Source organism: Mustela nivalis (assembly GCF_964662115.1).
Source record: "Mustela nivalis genome assembly, chromosome: 6".
NCBI lineage: Eukaryota > Metazoa > Chordata > Mammalia > Carnivora > Mustelidae > Mustela > Mustela nivalis.
The window spans coordinates 12,938,789-12,958,232 of record NC_139025.1 but is presented as its reverse complement, the minus strand read 5'-3'; the positions used below and the strand labels follow the sequence as shown (position 1 = coordinate 12,958,232).

Here is a 19,444-nt window from a genome sequence, read left to right as displayed (position 1 = left end):
GGATCGAGTCCCGCATCGGGCTCCTTGCTCACTGGAGAGACTGCTTCTCCCTCTGCCCCCACCCGCCCCCACCCTGCACACACTTTCTCTCCCTCTCTCTCTCAAATAAATAAAACTCTCAAAAAGGAAAAAAAAAAGGTGAAACGGTGAAGCCCCTGGAGCAGTGTTCCTCCAGCCATGACTGTGGCCACCTGCAGGGATTGATGTAAATGAAGTTTCCTTGGCTTATGTCAGATCTTTGAGAGCCCCAGAAATCTGGAGGAGTCCCCAAAGATGTCCCTAGAGTTTTACGAACTACTGTGTTAGCCTCTCACTCCCCCCCATTCTAAAATGGGTGGGCTCCTCCTTGCTTCGCAGCCCCGTTCCTGGCCCCTGCCGGTGGTGGGGCTCCTTGAAGCTGCCCACCCCGCTGGCCCTGAGCACCTCTGAGGCGGCTTTAATTACAAAACAACTACAATGAAGCCATCAGCTCCCTTGTACAGGGGGACGGTGTGGCTGCGTTATTTCACCATCCCGCAGATTTCATGTTAATTCAATACGCGCAATCCGGTGGTACCCTGGGCAAATTAGATCTCTCCACGGGGAGCTGTGGAGGAAGGTAATGAGTGAGCAAGACGGAAAAGAAAGAGAACAGCAATCGGTATGTTAGGACATGGCAGATACAACACTCGTGACTTTTCTCACTGTATCAGAAGTGAGTTTAACTGTGAGTACGGCCAAACTGAGCCGTCCGGTCGGGGGCTCCTGGATGCCACAAGAAGGGGCCACCAGCTTTACTTCTCATACCAACTACAGTGTGTTTCCCCTTTCCTCAAAATGGACCAGGTTTTATTTGTCTGGTCATTCCAGGACATGAATTTTGGAAAAGGAAGAGAGCTGCATGGACATATGTACTACCTCACACAAAAAGAACGGAGGCCACGGGGTAATTGGACACTTGGGGCAGTCTGTCCCAACTTCTTGTCTCAGCCCAGTGAAACCAGGAACCCAATGCCCCACGAGCTGGTGATTTCACCTTCCCAGCCGTGGTCAAACCTCCCAGGAGAAGATGCTGGACGACCTATCTGCGAGTCACAACATGTACCGCATCATGGAGGAGGGGCTACCTCTGCTTGTGGACCTTGCAAAGGGATAACCCAAGGAGGATGGAGCAGCCTGAGTGTCAGGAGACAAAAGCCCAAATACCAGAGCTCTGAGGGCCTGGGGAACCGTCCTGCACGTCTGCACTGTCACTAAGGCCACCGCCTCCTGTGGGACACACTGGCTATGCTTGCTCTTGCGCTGCCAAAAGCTGCCGAAGGAAACACTTGGAGTCATCTGCCCTCCAGGGATGACACAGAGGGACAGAGTTTAGACAGGCTGGGTGTACTAAGTATATTTTCAGGACGGGGAGACCAGCAATTAGTCACCAGTGTAATGGCTATGACAAAATCTGCATGAAGTCTGAATGCTGGCCAGACACCAAGGGGAGGGATCAGGTTTCCTGTGATTACTTGTACAAATAACAAATACTTAAGCCTCTGGGTGACAGATAACGTGGAGGATATATTTAAGGAGGACTCCTGTTTCCGCTGTGTTCAACACTAGCTGATTCTGTCCAATACTGGGCTCCACAATGTAGGAGGGCTTGAGAAGCCTCAATCTAAAGGATCGGTTAAAGAAACAGGAATGATTAAGCTGGCAAAGGAGATGTGCAAATAATTATGGTAAAGAAAACTATTCATCTAGAACATGAGATACTTATTTGATGAGCACTGAATGCTGTGAAGCCAATATTGCCCTGTAGGTTAACTAACTAGAATTCAAATTAAAAAACAAACAACACAAGATATTTAGTAAGTCCAAGGGCACACTGATATATAAAGCATAGGGAAGTGGGTGGCGAGGCATACACAGTAGAAGGGGCTTCAGGGGTCACAGTGGACCACAAGCTGAACAAGTCTGCTGAGCTAGATAGGAGGGAGCTAATAAGAGAACTACGAATATTATCATATTTTTAAGCACAGCTGAGAAGAATGTCACGTTCAGGTTTGGCATCTAAAAAGGAAAAAGAAAAAGCAGGGAGCTTGAGAAGCAAAAATGTAATTATAGAATGAGACACATAAAAGACAATTATAGGACCTGTGGGAGATCCATGTTTGTTGAAGGAAAAGGAGCAAGATAAACCTCATTAAGGCAGGTGATGGAGAGCTTAAAAAAAAATGCCAAAAGCCTTTCACCTCAAAAGAAAATTTACAGTTTGCAATACACTTGATAACCTTTTCTTATTCTCACAGACATAGAAAAATCACCATTTTGTTAAGTAGGCCAGGTGTTATTTGCTCCCAGATAAGGGACCCACGTGGTGAAATGCCCTGACCAGCCAGAGGGCAGAATGAGACCTGTACCACCATCTCAGGATGCAAACCTACTTCCCCTCCGTTCCCCTCTCAACTTGCCTGGGGGTGGAGAACTGTTATAAAATTTCTTTAAAAATATTTCTTAAAAAAAAAAAAAAAGAGATTGTGTGTGTGTACACACACACATACATATATATACGTATGTATATTTTGCACATGGTTTCTTATTGATATCTACAATTTTTTATAATCTTAGCGTTCAAAAATCTTAATGTTTAGGAAAAACTCAGCTCAGAGAAACCATTTAGTCTCTCTTAATTGTTCATTTAAGCTGCAGTGAGAAGAATTTCAGGTAGGTAGACATAGGACGCAGTTTTGAAGAAGGAGAGAACATGAGCACAGGAATTACTCAGAGAGGACATGGCCTCTCTCTGTTTGGGATCATCTTCCCTCTCCCCGCATTTGAGGCAGCCGGGCAAGTTCTGATCCTGGTAAGATGGTTTCAATAGGACAAGGGATGGACTCAGTTCTTTCCGAATTCCTTTTGGCCTGATGATATAATGGCATTGGGAGAATTGGGGCTGTCCATATTGACTGGATGAACTAATTAGCTGCATCGCAGATCAGAGAGGTAATAAACCTTATGGCAGTGAGTGCCCCATCCAGCCGTCTGATGTCTATGGCTTGAGAGAGGTCTCATTTTCTCAGTGTTCTCTTGAAATTTCAACCACAGTGGTTCTGTTTCTTAGTCTTTCAGGTTAACTAGACAGCACTGTATTCTAGATAAAATAATCACCCTCTCCCATAAACTGAAAGAAATGGGGCACAACAGCTTAGCACAAATCTGTGCAAGTTTCTGCTAGGTAAAAGCAAAATACAATACTCCTGAATGCCCACTGTGTGTCAGACCAAAGAAGAAATGACCAATGAAAATGACCCAACCAACATAAGACAAGCAGAGCCAACCACATGTTGAGGATAAGTTCTGGGTTTATCATTTCAGAGGCTTCACATTCAAATTCTGAATTAGCTCATAACACTTAGAAAAATAATATTCTCATCTTAAGAAAAAAGCACAGATGAGAGGCAATTCATTGTTAGCAATAAAAAAAAAAAAAAAATTCCAGGCAGGAGAGATCTGAGAGAGAAATGTTAGCAGAATAAAGATAACAGAGTAACTTCTAAACAAAGAAGGCATATTTCTCTCATACACAAGATGCCAAAAAGGGCAGAGAATGAAAGGCAAACACGCCGGCTCTAACGCAGACTCGGCGGCACACGGACAGTCCAGGGAGCTCCAGGAGGCCGAGGCACATCCTGCTGTTCTATGTGAACTCAATTGAAGAAGTCCTTCTATACCTCTACTCTCAAGAAACCTACAGCTTTCCTGGCATGACTAGTGAACTCATTAAGTCAGCCAGAAAAAGCACAGTCATGAAATTGAACTGTACTGGTGACCAGGGGCAGGCATTTTTCCTGGACTGAAATCAGCCCTTTAAGTGAATGTCAGACACTGACCAACTGACATCCAGATAGTGACTGATACTTGCATGGACGTTATTAAAAAGTTCTCCCCAGCTGTATTTTGCAGATGAAACAAACCTTACGTAGAGATGACTTCACTCAACGTTCACGCTGTCCCGGGACTTTTGTATACTCTTCTCCATATACCTATTCATAAAAGCAGCACACCTCTGTGCGAATACGGGCACTTCTCTACAACAAGCTTTGAGATACAGTCGTAGTCAGGAGTGGAGGATTTATGTTAGTTTTGAACTGGATTATTGGTGGAGGGCCTGAGGAGTCATCAGGCAAAAGGTGGGATCTTTTTTTTTTATTAACATATAATGTATTATTTGGCCTAGGGGTACAGGTCTGTGAATTGTCAGGCTTACACGTTTCACAGCACTCAAAAAGGTGGGAACTTTAAGGAACAAGTTGTTCCTATCTGAGGTCTGTGACGTCCCGAGCGCTCCAAACTACACTTGTGGTGGCACACAGTACGGAGAGGTGCTCAGGATGGACAGTGGGTGGGAAACAGCCTAGTGCTGGCCATCAGGGGGAAAGGATGTCACTGCAGGTGTGGGCACGCCTTGACCGCCGAGCTCCGAGGGGCTATAGGCATCAGGAGGATAGGGCAGAATGGCTGGCACATGAGAGGGGTTGTGGAAGCCTGAACCCCTGAACAGGACAGGTCAGGACGTTACAGAAGAAATGTGGATTTGTACCTATGAACGGAGTTTTCAGCTTTATAACATGTGCTCCTGAGTCTGGTCTGATGGCAGTAATATCACTGGTTATATGGGACGAGAGCGCCATACACTAACAGAGGGGTCTTTGGTCACCACACAAACCAGCACTGTCTACCACCCAGGCCAGAACTCTAAGAAAAAGAAGAGCCCAGCTGGTAAGAGTCTTTTACTTTTATTTATTTTTATTTTTTTTAAAGCAGGTTCCATGCTGGTCGTGGAGCCCCAACATGGGGCTTGAATCCACGATGCTGAGATCAAGACCTGAGCTGAGATCAACAGTTGGATGCTTAACCAACTGAGCCACCCCCAGGTCCCCTGGTAAGAGTGTTTTATAACTGGAAAGGTCTTCATCTCTCTTATGGTCACCATAAACCATTTTATTTTATTTTTGGAATGGTTTAAGACCTCAAAGTGAAACAGCCATTGCAAAAAACCAAAAATCTCTCCCTAAACTTCCAAACTTCATAGAAAACACATGTATATTCTAGGGAGCAACACTTCAGAGCCATGAATAGACTGAACTGTTATCAGTGTGTGTGGCTTCTCTTAATGATATGCAAATAGAACAAGCCTATGTAATTATCAACTTACATTAATGCAGTTCTCCTGGGGGGGGGGCACAAAAAACCTGCACGATCATCCGCAGTGAGACTGGAGGACAGAGGGGTAGGAACACAGCCCAGCCAGAAACACGCGGTGGAACTTAATCACTGTAATTTAGATTTTGTCACCACGTCCCAGGTACGAGCTCTTTTCTGCACTGTCAAGAGATCTCCACATTAATTGCTATTCCCGTCTTCTGAGGACATGCACACTCTAATTTGCAGTGATTCTGGTTTCTCCAGCACCGTGCATTTGGTGGCTAAGTCCCTCTTTCCTTCAGAGAAGGAAGTTTGCAGAAGCTCTGATTATCCAGCTCAGTCTGCCAAGATCAACAGACAGAAGGCACAAAGCATCCCTGCTTACCAGAGTCTAACAATGACTGTGACTCAACCTGTCAGCGGGTGGGAAGCCCTCCACCTTGCCTGAAAGGCCACATTCTTCTCTACAAAGTCTGACTTTCAACCAAAGAGTTATTTCCAAATGATGATTTCAATGATTTCTGCATGGTCCGTTTGAAGCAGAAAATTTAGATAATCCTTTGAGGCCTTTAGGCAGCCCCCATCAGCACATTCAGATAATGCCAGCCCAGATTATACAAACCCTACTTTTCACAGGGGGAATCTCTGTAGCCTCAGCATGTGTTAGATGGCACAGCTAACATCTTGAGCTTTGGCTTCAGAGGCCCAGCCTGTCAACCTTACTCCACGGGGATGCTATTCCAGATAAGACCTCCATAACTTGACTTTCTTCTGCCATCAAATCAGACCAGACATATACATCCCCAAATGGAATATAATTTTTCAAAGATTTTATTTGAGAAAGTGAGAGAGAAAGAGCGCATGTGTGCACATGCACACAAGTCAGGAAGAGGCAGAGGAAGAGGAAGAAGCAGACTCCACACTGAGCAGGGACCCCGATGTGGGGCTTGCTCCTAGGACCCTAGGATCCATGACCCAAGCCAAAAGCACACACTTAACTGACTTAGCCACCTAGGTGTCCCCGGAATATCATTCTTAAAAAGATAACCTCCTTTCAAAATAACTAAACACCAAAAAGAAAAGAGTCGAGCTAAACCTAGAAGACACACAGAAACTATTCGGAACTGAAAAACAGTCTGAGTTAGGGCACAGGATTAGTCAAGGAGATGGTGCGGCCTCAAATTGCCGTAGTTCTCTGTCACGTGACCCTAGGTCTACGTTACAGCAGGATGGCATTTGATGCTCAGCTTTCTGTTCTGCTTTCCCAACAATGTCCTTAACCTATCTGAACCAAAAATTCTATTTTCTGAATTATGGAAAAGTAACTGGATGCCTGGTACTCAAGAATACAGAGAGGAGGGGTGCCTGGGTGGCTCAGTGGGTTAAAGCCTCTGCCTTCAGCTCAGGTCCTGATCCCAGGGTCCCGGGATCGAGCTCCGCATCAGGCTCTCTGCTCGGTGGGAAGCCTGCTTCCTCCTCTCTCTCTACTTGTGATTTCTGTCTGTCAAATAAATCTTTAAAAAAAAAAAAAAAAAAAAAAAAAGAATACAGAGAGGACTTTCCCAATCACCTTCCTGCTTAGGAGTCACGTGGTTTCTAGACAGGTGATATGGTAGTAGTAAACAGAAGTAAAGCTTCTGAAATGCTTGATGGGAAGCTCAAGAACCTCATCAGTAACAGTGCAGACACAATGAGAGAACTGAGTATTTACCCGACCACGTTAAACAAATCCACATTACACAGAGGGCGTCCTCTGTTATTTAGATTATCTGGGGTTTACTGACAATTTATGTGCCTAGATTCCCATCAAAAAAGAAAAACTAAATTCAGTTTCTCTGCTACTTTTCTTCAGGGCGTAATGATAAAGGAAGCCTAGCGGACAGCAAGGTTAGGTGCTGTCAAGCAAACTGATCAATGACTGACAACAACAAAAGGCAAAAGGAGAAACCACAACAGACATTAATAGGCCCCAAAACATCGGAGTAGAATACTTCCTCCTTGAAACGGAAGAATCCTGCCATACTTTGGATTTTAGGCTCAAATCCAAAAGAGGAAATGGAAAATGGCATTTATTTTGCCTATCAGAGATTGGAGAATGTGTACTTCTTTTATTCAGAAAGGGAGATTCGAGGTCTAATTTTAGCCACACTTTTCTACTGGACACCCCCCTGCCCCCAATCAACACATCACTGTCAGGAGGCACTTCCTGAAAAAGAATTATCATGTGAACACAGGCTGAGTGATGTTCGGTGATGGAGAGGCAGTGTGGAGGATGTGTTTGGCGTCATAAATAAAGCCACATGAGTCTAGAAGGACCCCTTTCTTTTAAAAATATGCTCAAGATTCTCTTTTAGCATCTTTAAAGACTGTTTCATTCTCTATCACTACCTGACAGCCAGACTTCTAAAATTCTTCTCTGATTCTGGTACAGAAGAAAGTCTTTTATAACATCAAACACAACTTCATGAAGACTAAATCTGCGAACTTTTCTATTTTCTATTTGCAGTGAAAGATAATGTGTGGGGACGGGAGGAATCCAGTGTCGGGTGGCAGATCCAAGGCAAATGTAAAACGGGCAGTCACTGCCTTGGAACCCCCTTCTTTGGACACTGGTGGGTGCAGGAAGGCGGGATGAGGCTGGCCGCCGGACCCAGGACCAGGCTGGGCGCGGCGGCCGAGGCAGCGGGGGACAGCATTACCTTGTGTGGGAAGCGGCATCGTTGATGCTGAAAGTGCTGTTCTCCCTGGTCAGCGGGTTTGAGCCAGCCTGGCTCTTGCTGTGGATATCCAGGCTCAGGGAGGACTCTGCCTTCCGCTCCATGCCGAGGCTCTCTGTCTCTAAAGTCCGATCTGCCAGGGAGATCACTTCGCTGGAACTGTGCCACAGGGGGGCCACCTTCTCCTTGCCTGGCCCCGAGCGAGGGGACGACGTGGCGGCCCCCAGGGAGGCCGTGCTGCCATGGCTGGGGCCATAGGAGGTGGTGTCGATGCCACTGTCAGCAGAGGTGCCCTGCAGATAGTTGTAGCTGTTGAGTTCGGATTCGGTGCGGTCCCCGTCATACCACTTCTCGTCACTGTGGGCGCTCGATGCGTTGCTGGAGAGAGTATTGCTGCTGGAGTGGCTTGAGTAGTGGCTATCGGACTGCAAGGGAAGCAAGACTGACTTAAGTGCTAGAACGCGAGGGAGAAGCATCTCCTGGCCCGTGCCTGGTTATGGGGTTCTCAAGGCACAAAAATTCAAATGACAACAAGCTGAAGAAAGACAGGAGGTGCCTGGACAAACCCACTTGCAGCATTTGTGGCAAAGAACGCTAGAGACAGGTTGTTTTTTAAGAATCCATTTTTCATTCACTTGGGCTAAAATATCAATAGTATTGAGATCACCTTAATCAGAAAGTGTGCTGGATTCCAAAAGTCCTACCACTCGGAGTGGAAACAAGGCAGAATATAAGACCTATTCCTAAAGAGATCTCCTTTTCCTTCCCCAACTGGCAGCTCTTTAGAACACCACTTTCTTTCTAAGGAGTGCTTAGAGGGAAAATTTATGCAGAGATGCCAAGACAATTCAATGGGGGGAAATCATGGTGCGAGGACAACCGGAGATCTGCATGCAAAAGAAAAGAATGAAGCTGGATCCTTACCACGCAGAAAAATAAACTCAGAAAGATCAAAGGCCTAAATGTAGGAACCAAAACCATCAGACTCTTAGAAGGAAATGTACATATACATTTTCATGACCTATTTATGCAGTGGTTTCTTGGATATGACACCAAAAGCACAAAAGATAAAAAGAAACAATAAACTGGATTTCATCAAAACTAAAAACTTTTGTGCTTCAAGAAATCCAATTTAAAAATGGGCAAAGGATTTGAATAGACATTTCTCCAAAGATAGTATCACATAGCCAACAAACACAAAAAGATGCTCACGATCCCCAGTCTCTAGAGAGGTGTAAAACCCCACAGTGAGACAACACTTCACACACTAGGATGGTTCTAACCAAAAAGGCAGAGAGGAATGATGGTTGGCGGGAATGTAAAATGGGACAGATGCTGTGGGAAAACAATTACAATCCCATTCTCAGTATCTACTGAAAAGAGATGAAAACGTGTTCATGAAAAACCTAAATGAGTATTTACAACTGCATTATTCATCACAGCCAACATGCAGAAACAACCCCAATGTCCGTCACCTGATTTAAAAATGTGGTATATCCATTCAATGGTATATTATTCAGAAAGAAATGAAGTACAAATACATGCCGTAACACAGAAGAGCCTTAAGAGTGTTGTGCTGAGTGCAGGAAGCCACTCACAAAAGGCCACATATTGTTTGATTCCACTCATAGGAAATGTCCAGAACAGGCATGTCCACAGAGACAGAAAGTGGATGAATGGTGGTCAAGGGCTTGGAGGGAAGAGGATCGCAGGGATGGGTGCACAACTCTGTGAGTTGCATACTTCAGATGGGTGAATATGATGGTATGGGAATTATCTCAATCAAAATGTGTACAGAATCCTTTCCACACGGAGGCTTGCTTGGTTGCCTAGAACATTCTACAGTTTACCCAAGAAATAAAACTTCAAAAGGTATTTGAATAAAGTATCATTTTAAATTAGGTAGGAGACAGCAAGTCCAGATACGCGGTAGAGATTGAGTGAAACGGGGACAGAAGGAACTACACGCACGTGTGTGCATGTACTGCCCGAGGGAGGGACACGTTCTTCACAGGCGAGGGGAAGGAGCAGGAGAAGGATGCAAAAATTTCACTTCAAATGAACAATCCCTTCTAAAACAAGAACCAATCAGCCCGCTACTTCACCGGTGCACTCTAGTTTGTTTGCCACACCACCACATGTGTTACGAGGTCTTCCTTTACTCTTAATGTTTGTGGGGCAGAACTTCCTTAGCTCTGGATCTGTGCTGTGGGATTTGGGGGCCCCCTGCCATGTATGGCTACTGAGCACTTTGAATGTGGTTAGTCCAAAACAAGATGTGCTGAGGGTATAAACTACATAACAGATTTCTATAGGAACATAATAGGAAGCACATTTATAATTTTAAACTTTATAGTAGCCACATTGAAAAAAGTAAATGAAACAGGTGAACTTAATTTTAAGAATATATTTAATCTAACTCAATCTATTCAAAATATTATTTCACTGTGTCACCAATATAAAGGTGTTAATGAGGGAAGGGAAACTGACGGATGGGGTAATTTATCACTTACAAGTAGAACTAAGACCACATCACATTTCTGCAGTGAAGCCTCTCACCACACAGCCTAGCGTAGGGTGCTTGGCCACAGGCATGTGCTCTGTTTCTGTAGCTTCATATTCATTTTACTAGAGCACAGCTTATATGAGCAAAACCTCTGATCCTTCATTCTACCCGTTCATGATCAGAAATTATGTAGAAGTATGGCAAAACAAAAATGTGTGTAGCTACACAAGACAAGAGAAGCAGGAAGGGCAGTTGTCAGAAGCTCTCTGTCCCTGGATGGATGCTTCCACCATATCCCATCCTTGCCATAGACCCATGTGTAGCACTTTCTGTTCCCAATACTTTAGGACTCCTTGTGAATGCATCATGTGGCCTTCCATCCAGATCTGTGGGGGTGGCGGGTGCATACCACAGAGGAATCTGAGTTTATCTCAAAGCAACCATAGGGCCACCGGCAATAGAAATTTCAGGGCCAGAGCAGTAAATGCCCACCTCCCGCCAGAATGGCTTCTTTGACCACATGGAAGAAACAGCGAAGCGCGCCTGTGCCATTTTCACATTGCATGGAAGGTACGCTGCTAGGAATCTTATCGTTTTCGTTATTTTACAGTTAACTTACATGCCCTTGTTTGTTTGGAGACAAATGGACCACCGGATCCTGCCGCATTAATCTCCCACTGGGGCTCTCTCGGAAAGCAGGCAGTACCTTTGATACTGCGGGGAGATGGCACGTCGGCTCTGGAATACAGCACAGGACGTTATGGGGCAGGCGCTACACAGGAACGAGCACATGTTGACAAATGAAGACGGCTTGCCATTGCATCTCTCAGGTCACTGACCAGCAAACTCTGAATTTCAGCGATAAGCTTGTTGAGAGTTTACACAATAGACAGCATGTCAGAAACTAAGTGGCTGATGGGTGAAGCTTGCAGCTGGTGACAGTGTGTCACGTCATACACAGTAGCAGAGCCAAGTACCACCAAACCAAAGGCCATGGACAACGCGGCAAAGTTAGGAATCAACTTTTGGTTTTGGGGGAAAGTAGAGACTATATGGATTCAATTTATGAAATTTGTTCATTGCCAAGTGTGGCTAACCTAGCTCGGTCTACATTACCTAGACAGGCACGGATGCAATCACGTGTTACTTACCAGGACACTTTGGAAATATTTTACCTGTATATTCATGCTGCTCGAGGACAAAAGAATTGAAATCCTGAGGTCCTCTATAACTGTAAGCTAAGCACAACAGAAAAGACACACAGCAACTAGTTTACTTAAGACAATTGCTTCCTTTTGGACTCCAAGCCGGCGTTCAAGGTGGGGTTCCAAAGGTAAAAGGTGAGCGATTTAGCTTCTTTAACACACTGATAGCTAAGAGCAACAGGTCTGGACTTCTGCGACACCATTCCTGAATGTAAAGGACAGGGCAACATCCTCTTTTACTCTGACTCTTGACCACCTCCGGAAGCAGAGGCAGAGAAACGAAATCCACCGAGATGGGTGAGCCAATCACGCTCAAGCCCTCACTTCCACCAGGGCACCAGTGTGTCACACGTGAGGTACAGAGACAGGTGGGTCTGGCTACCAGATAAAAGTCCCCTCAGCATTTTCACTCAGTGACCTGAGAGTCATTAGAGAATTGCTCTTACAAATTGAGTGTATCAAGGTCGGCCCCTGATACATGCAATGTACAGTGCTCTGAGTAATGAGAACAGGGCAATTATTTTTCTTGGTTTCTCCCTAGCATGGCTTAGACCAACCAAGCCCCAGATTCCGTCTGATGTTCCAGTTAGAGAAAGCAAGGTTATTCCTCTGGAAAGGTAGAATTTAAAAAATTAGAAAAAAAAATTATTTTAACATTTTATTTGAAGCCATCGATTTTGGATGGAAAGGCCACCAGTTGGTGAAAAGGCTTCTCTGGCAGGTTCTGTGGTATCTTACTTTAAAAAAAAAAAAAAAAAAAGCAAGCAAGCAGGCAAGCAAAAAGGCATATCTTACTAAAAGGATGAACAATTATATTAAAAAGACTCATTGATATTAATTTCCGAGCCTCATCTATGAAGAGTGGGATGCCACCAAATGAGAGTAGATGCAAAGCAAAAAAGACTGGAGGGAGGTTTATGTGAAACAATGAATGTGGGTCTAGGACGAACCTTGTAATTACCCTTTCCAGTCCCAAGATACCTTTGTGACTTCACATGAGTGGGAAGTGGGGCTCTGAACGCTGCACAAAGACCTTGCTCGCAGCTCTGCTTGAAGGCCGCACTAGGAGCCAAAAAAAGCTGCTAAAAGTCATGTTGAAGAAGGGATCCTTTTCACATGTGGCGTTACCATCTCAACAGTATCAAAACATATGGAATTAAAAACATTCCGTCAAGAGCAGAACAGCAGATCGGAAAATGCTCAGGTTTTCTGCGTTGGGGGTAGGTGCCGTGAGAGTGGGTAATGACAGATGGCTCCGGTAACAAGGCATGTCTCACTGATGTGACTGGAACAAAGCAGATCTTCCGAACCTGAGAATTACATTTCTTTTCCTCACTCCTGGCTTAGCTAAATACGTCTCCACTGCTTTCTACATTTGTGCTTATTGGTACATTTACAGGGGAAGAGTCATTAGAACAGAGCAAAACAATATATTTGCAAAAAAGAAAAAAAAAATAAAGATGGGTCTTTGCCTTAAAAGTTATCTTTTTTGGCCCTGAAGTTTCCTTCTTTTTACCCCCACTGGTGGTAATGCTACTAGAGCTAGGATAAAGGGGAAAAAAATAAAAACCCACCCCACGGTCCAGACTCGAGTCCCAGATGGATGAACAAGGTTGACACTAAATCCCTGAGGCTACTGTTTTGAGACTTGGTCTTGCTTCATGGCAAAGTTTTATGGTATCAACGAGGGTTACGGTGTCACTGTGGAACAGCTCCACGTGGCGAGAGAAAGGCTGTGCCAGAAATCCCAGTGGAGGCTCACCAGTGGGAATCCTCCCCATCCAGCTGTTTTTTACTGCTAGGACCTGTCCACAGCTGACAGCTTAATAGCAGAGCCAGGGGGGAACAGCCCAGGCGGGAGGAGCGAGATGTTAAGCACGCTACAGATGGGACCCAACAGCAACTGCATCTCCTTCCCACTTTGTACTTCTGTTTTGTTTTTTTAAACTTGACATTAAGAATACCAACAAATCTCCAGGGCACTGAGAGTAGGCAGCCACCACCCAACAAGCAAGGGCTGAGGGAGATACTCAGGACACAAGGGGCTTGGCAGTGTGGCATTTTCATCTCGGTGACAAAACTAATTCCTACGGCCTTTCTATGTCTAAATGGGGCGGGGGGGGGTCACTTAGAATTCTTTGACTTTTCTCTCAGGTCTTATTTGCTGCCCTCACTCATACATAATTGAACTTAATCCTTAATCCTCCACATGTATTAACCGCATGTATTAACCGAGGCTGTATTCTATCATAGAATGCGGTCATGAGGTCAAGAGGTGGCCAACTTGCTGCTTGTAGGAATTAGTTACTTACCCATTTGGTCAGCAATGCTGTCCTCGCTTCTTTGCCAGCTGGGTGTGGATTTCCCACTGCCACCAATATCCGACTGGGTGTTCTGCCTGTCGATGGAGGCGGGTGACCTGCGGCTGACTCCAAACCTGTGGCGATTGCCCCCAAACAAAGGCAAAGACGACATCAGGGACCTCCAGCCAGAAGGGGAAGAGATGGGCCTCAGGAAAATGAGCAACACTCTAATGAAGGCCCTCGCCTACCCATGCTTGCGCTCGTGTGCTCGGATGCCGAAACTGTGAGAGTCATGGTGAACACACGTCTGTTCAAGAACAGGGTATATGTTCAGTACATACTCTGTAGACAAGGGCCAGGGACATTAGCCTTGAGCTAACCCAATAAATATAGAATAAGAAAACCCAAATGTTCCAGCCCACATGTAGCCAAGCTCAGATTCTCATTCATGGGCAAAGAAAAGATTTCACCATCTTCATGTTCCATGTCTGTCTTCTGACTGGAACACATTAGGGGTTTCTCTTAACTCAGTAATCTGCTAAATCACTAAGTCACTCGGGTTCGGGGCCAATATTTTCCAAATGTGTGCTCCAAGGTCTGAAAGACAAAGATTGCTAACATTTACGTTACAGAGTGACCACTTTCAAGATGTCTAAATTTTAAATTGCCTTTGGGAATGGCAATTTGGAAGTAGGAAACTGGCATACATAAAGGCAAGTGGCTATTTCTGGAAAGAACTGTTAGTTATTTAATGAGTCAGTTTTATTTTACCCTGGGTAGAATAATAATATATGCCTAATTATAAAGCATATGCCTTGATTAGCAATATCAGCTGGTAAATATTGAGTGAACCCAGGAGAAAGGGCCAGAGTGAAAAATTCAAAGACTCATGTGGACACTTACACGTTTGTGTGTGGTTACTAACGAACTTATGAGTAATCAATGTGATAAAAGATCAACAGATCCCAACTGATTGAGGCTTACGACAGGTGTCCTATTTGCTAGGGACTGATAAATGCATGGGGAGGCCCAGCAAGTGGTGCACTGGAAAGAGCGGGAGATGAGGAGGCCTGGAGTCAAGTTCCAGCCCCTCCCCACCCCCCCCCCACCCCCAAAGTCACTTGAATTTTATCTCCATGCCTTTATTTGTAAAATGGCAATTCTATCTTATGGATGGGGAGAAAAATCTATACAAAAGCATTTGCAAAGGAGAGAAGGCTGTTAACATGAACCTTGTACTCTAACATTTCCCTAAATTACTTCTGCACAATGACAATTGCTTACAAATTCAATCACAAACCTTCCTAAAGGAAGTTACCTCTCTTATGTTAAACAAGAAAACTGACTTGTGAAAATTTCAGTGAAAGGTGCTGTTTAAGAAACAAAACAGTGGTTCCTGCAGACTGTGTGTGGATTTCAGTTCTGCCTTTCCTGTAAGTTGATCCAAACATCTGGAAGAAAATGACTAAAACTGTTTGCATCTTTGTACGTATTTATTAATTGATGCAATGATGCTGATTTTCATTAACAATGACAACAAAAACGGTTGGTGGGGTGAGTCTCTAATTATGAAATTTGCCATTTCCTCCCTAGGTAGGGTCCTTGTTTAGCTCAAGAACAGTCAATATCCTCCAACTGGCCCTATGATTTTATAATTTTATTTCAAATTTGCAATAAATGAAGACTTTTAAAAAAGGCACAGATATAAAAGTTAGACATGGGTTCAGTCTTGCTTCTCCTTTTTGGTAGCAATGGAAACCAAAGACAACTTTTAAAACCTCTGGATTTAAAGCTGAGTGCTTTTCTGGCTGTCTGGTTTTAAATAAGCGATAAAGCAAGGCTGTCCTTCAATCCTGCCTTGAGAAGCAGGTACCATTTGGCTGACACGAGGCATGTTCAGGGACCAGGGACTCTCTAACTCATGAGCCAGTACACGGCTGCAGAGCAGGCTCATGGCCTTTCCTCATCACAGGCTGGAAACTTCTCTACAACTTTCCTTTCTTGATCTCAGTGGTCCTCAGGGACAAGCTTCGACCCTCATGGCAGAGTGCTAGAAGGAAGCTACAGTGGCCTGTCTCTGTCTCACCTTTGGGCTGTGGGCCCTCCACTATGCTTCTGGACTTGATCTCCAAGCTTCTCATTCACTCAGCCCATCCCTGCCTCTGGCCATTGACTCCACAGCCCTCAAGCATGTAGTCGAAGACAAATCTCCAAGGAGAGTAGAACAAACCCTTTGTCTTTTGCACAGTGTTGCTTTCTACTTATCTCTTGTTGCCATCCTAAACTTGCGCAGGTACCTTCCCCCAACCTGTGTGGAACGGGCATTATCAGTCACCCTGCTAAATTTCATCTCTCAACCCATCTGGGTAGTCTCAGAATTCTGCACTGGGGGCACAAAGGCAGATACTGGGCCCCTTAAAGCAGAGGGAGGACTAGGAATGAGCAGATTACACATGTGGATGACAACCATGTCCTGCTCTGATCTACTGGTATTACCCCACGCTTCTGAGCTTCTTACAGCTGAGCAGGACTGAATCTGCCGTGGACCCCATACAGTCCTGCCCCACCATCAATGGTATATACCTACATGTACGGGGCTATGCTGTAGAGTAGAGGAGATCATCTTTCTCTTGATAAGGGTAACTTTAGAATCCAGCCTGGTCCATGGGACAAGCACGTGAGTCAGACTGTGCACCGTCTCCTCTATCACTGGTACAGGCAAAAATGCCCAGGCTCTAGAGAACACTGGATCATTACCTTCTTATTAAAGAGCAGTCCAGGTGAAAAAAGATGTTACACATCTTTGGTCAACATCTATGTTGATATAGATACACATCTATGGTCAACAATTACCAGGTAACCTCACAAATAATGGAAAAACCCTCAATATCACCTACGGTAGGGCTGGCATTACAGAACAGGTTGAATAATTAAAAACATTGCAGGATGAGCACAGGAACTGTGTTGCTAACATTCACCAAGACACTCAGATTTCGGCTTACATTTCTGGTACACGTTTCGAGGGTACACGTATCAGGTCACAAGAAAACAGTGCTCTTGCTGCTGTTAGCTTATGTCTTATTGCTGTACCAACACTGAAGAGGCAGTGAATTCTTATTTTTGAAGTCAAACCAGGCCCATTTAAAATCTACTAATTAAAACAACAAATAATTAGTTGGGCCCATGGTAGGGTATGATAGTAATACTTAAAATCATATAACCTTTTAACTCATGATAAGAGCTAACCTTTTTTTCTCATTGTCACTAAAGTAATTAAAAGAGACATGTGCATTTTAGATATGCTACTAGGGGAGTCCCGGGGGGACACTGAGATGGCAGAGGGAGTGGTGGTTTATTACCTACTTCCTGTTAACATAAATATTTAGCAACAACAACACTAAATGGTTGTAAAAACCAACAAAATGCTATAACAAAATATCCATTATGAAGGTATTCTTAGTAAATATGACTATTTTATAACATGATAAAATCTCAAGAAAGTAACCAAATCATTGTGCATTTGTTAAAAATATATATATAGGGAAAACTCAATAGAAACATGTTTTTTATAAATGCCTCACATTTGATTTTCAAATAGTTCCAAGTTCTCTACCACCTTTCCCAGAGAGATGGCCCAGCAGGATGTCTTCGATGGTTCCTTTACTCTTCCTCTGGGCAAAGGGGGCATGTGTGTGTCATGTAACGTTTTGCTGCTAATTATGTCCCAGCTTCAGACATTCTGGCGGTCGTGGTGGTGTTTTTCTCTTTAGTAGCCTCTAAAATCATGTATGCTCAGCCTTTTATTTTTAAGTCTTGTCAGAAGCAAAGAGTTAACCTTTGGGTGTTTGGTGTTTTCCAAAAAGGAATTAAAGAAAGAAAGAAAGAAAGCAAGCAAGCAAGCAAGCCAGCAAAACTCTCAAGCTAAAGTCACAGAAGACTTTGAAAGTGTGAGAAAAGTAATTTTAAGCTTTGGCTAGGATGATTATTTCCCCTGCTTCAACGGCAACACCAACACAAACTCTAGCCAGTACTATGGAGTTTGCTTTGGAGGAAGAAACAAAACCTGAACTATGCAACTACTATACCATGAAACTAGGCAATGCATACAATTGGAGACATGAACGTAACCTGATTTCTCTGCCATGGAGCCCTTGGAGGCCAGAGAATGATGAACTTCCTGAGAAATGGTTTAACCAGACATTAAAACATGTATAGAGTTCTATCTGCGGTATTAACCACATTTTCCCTCTTGCTCCTTTGAGAGTGATCAAAGCTTGTCTGAATTACAGAAGAAAGACAGCGCTGTCAATGGGCGCCACACCTACCCTTCGGGCATGGACTTCTGCCTGTAAGTGCCTCCACCAGAGCCAGTCTCGCTGGATGAAGACAGGTTGCTAGGGGAGTTACGGCAGGGCTGGGACCTTGCCAGAGCCATGGAGGAGACCGTCACATAGATGTCTGAACCGGGAGACAGCCTGTGAGCGCAAACCAAAAATATGAAGTCAATCCAAGGGAAGGCCCCAAGGCAGTGCATGATGGATAATATCATATAAACACGACAAAGAAAGCCACTTCGCGGAGGTAGTGAAAATGAAGCCAGCTGGAAGCCTACAAAAGAAACTTCCCTATAAAATGACTCCCTCAGGGAACAGCTGGAGAATGGCCTTGAAGGGGATGTGGTTGGGGGACGTCAAAAAATAACGGGGGGGGGGGGGGGGGGGACATGTATGCTTCCCAAAGCTGCCAAAATTCAGTGGAGTGAATTCCTAGTATGGCAGTGCAAAGGATAATGGAACCCCAGTGACACTGACACAGCAATTAATTCCAATTTCTCACACTGGTTCTTCCAGAGTGTGACCACAGTGAGACTAGTGCACTCTTCGTATGTGTCTTTGTTTTCCAATTTTCTTACTCAAAGTGTGGAATGAATATTCAGATTATGCTATTTAGTATTTATAAATGGGGTTGATTATAGAGCATCACCATCTAAAAACCCCCATAAAAAAAATGCCTGGCGTGTCAGTTACTGAATTTAATTGGCACTAGTGAATTTATGTAAGAGTGTGGTAGAGGTGTGCCCCAGATTCCTCACTCTGCTGACGGGCGCTGGGGACAGACACCGGAGCTCTGTCATTGGGACAGATTGTGTCCTTTACCTCCTCTCCTCTAGTGGATGACAGCGTAACCCCGGGGACATCAGTAGGTGACATGGCCATGTGAATGGACGTGAAGTCCATCTCACTATGGAGATTCTAGTTTGGAGGTAAAAGCTGGCTGCACCACCAGCTCTGTAGCACCTGACTCTGTAGCAGGCAAGCCATTTCCACGGGACAGCTGAGGCAGCGGGATCAAAGTCACTGGTTCGGTAAGCTGGGACCCTTGACTGTGAATCCACTGCTCTTTGCTAAGCCACTGCTGTCCCCCAGAGAAGGACAACTCTTCTCCGCTTCCAGGGATAGCTTGCAGCAGGTCTGCACAGGTGTTTTCGCAGGAAAAGATATCTTTTACTCAAACCAAAGTTCAGCAGCCTGGGACAGACCC

The 19,444-nt window shown here is 44.6% G+C and overlaps 1 protein-coding gene across 9 annotated transcripts in view; it reads right to left on the bottom strand.

Annotated features, from left to right (window-relative positions):
- SIPA1L1 (signal induced proliferation associated 1 like 1) overlaps nucleotides 1-19,444 on the bottom strand; it is a 363,533-nt gene that overhangs the window by 30,317 nt on the left and 313,772 nt on the right. For 6 of the 9 annotated variants that reach the window (XR_014312408.1, XM_082733366.1, XM_082733367.1 and 3 more), the window contains 5 exons: nucleotides 18,229-18,378; nucleotides 13,913-14,037; nucleotides 11,571-11,633; nucleotides 11,015-11,133; nucleotides 7,872-8,314 (listed from right to left, as the gene is read on the bottom strand). Coding sequence is in view for 7 of the 9 variants with exons in the window: in XM_082733366.1 (XP_082589492.1) it covers nucleotides 7,872-8,314; nucleotides 11,015-11,133; nucleotides 11,571-11,633; nucleotides 13,913-14,037; nucleotides 18,229-18,378 (900 nt within the window). In the remaining 2 variants the exon portion in view is untranslated. The remainder of the gene's footprint in view (nucleotides 1-7,871; nucleotides 8,315-11,014; nucleotides 11,134-11,570; nucleotides 11,634-13,912; nucleotides 14,038-18,228; nucleotides 18,379-19,444) is intronic. The other 3 variants (XR_014312409.1, XM_082733369.1, XM_082733370.1) reach the window with 1 other exon arrangement.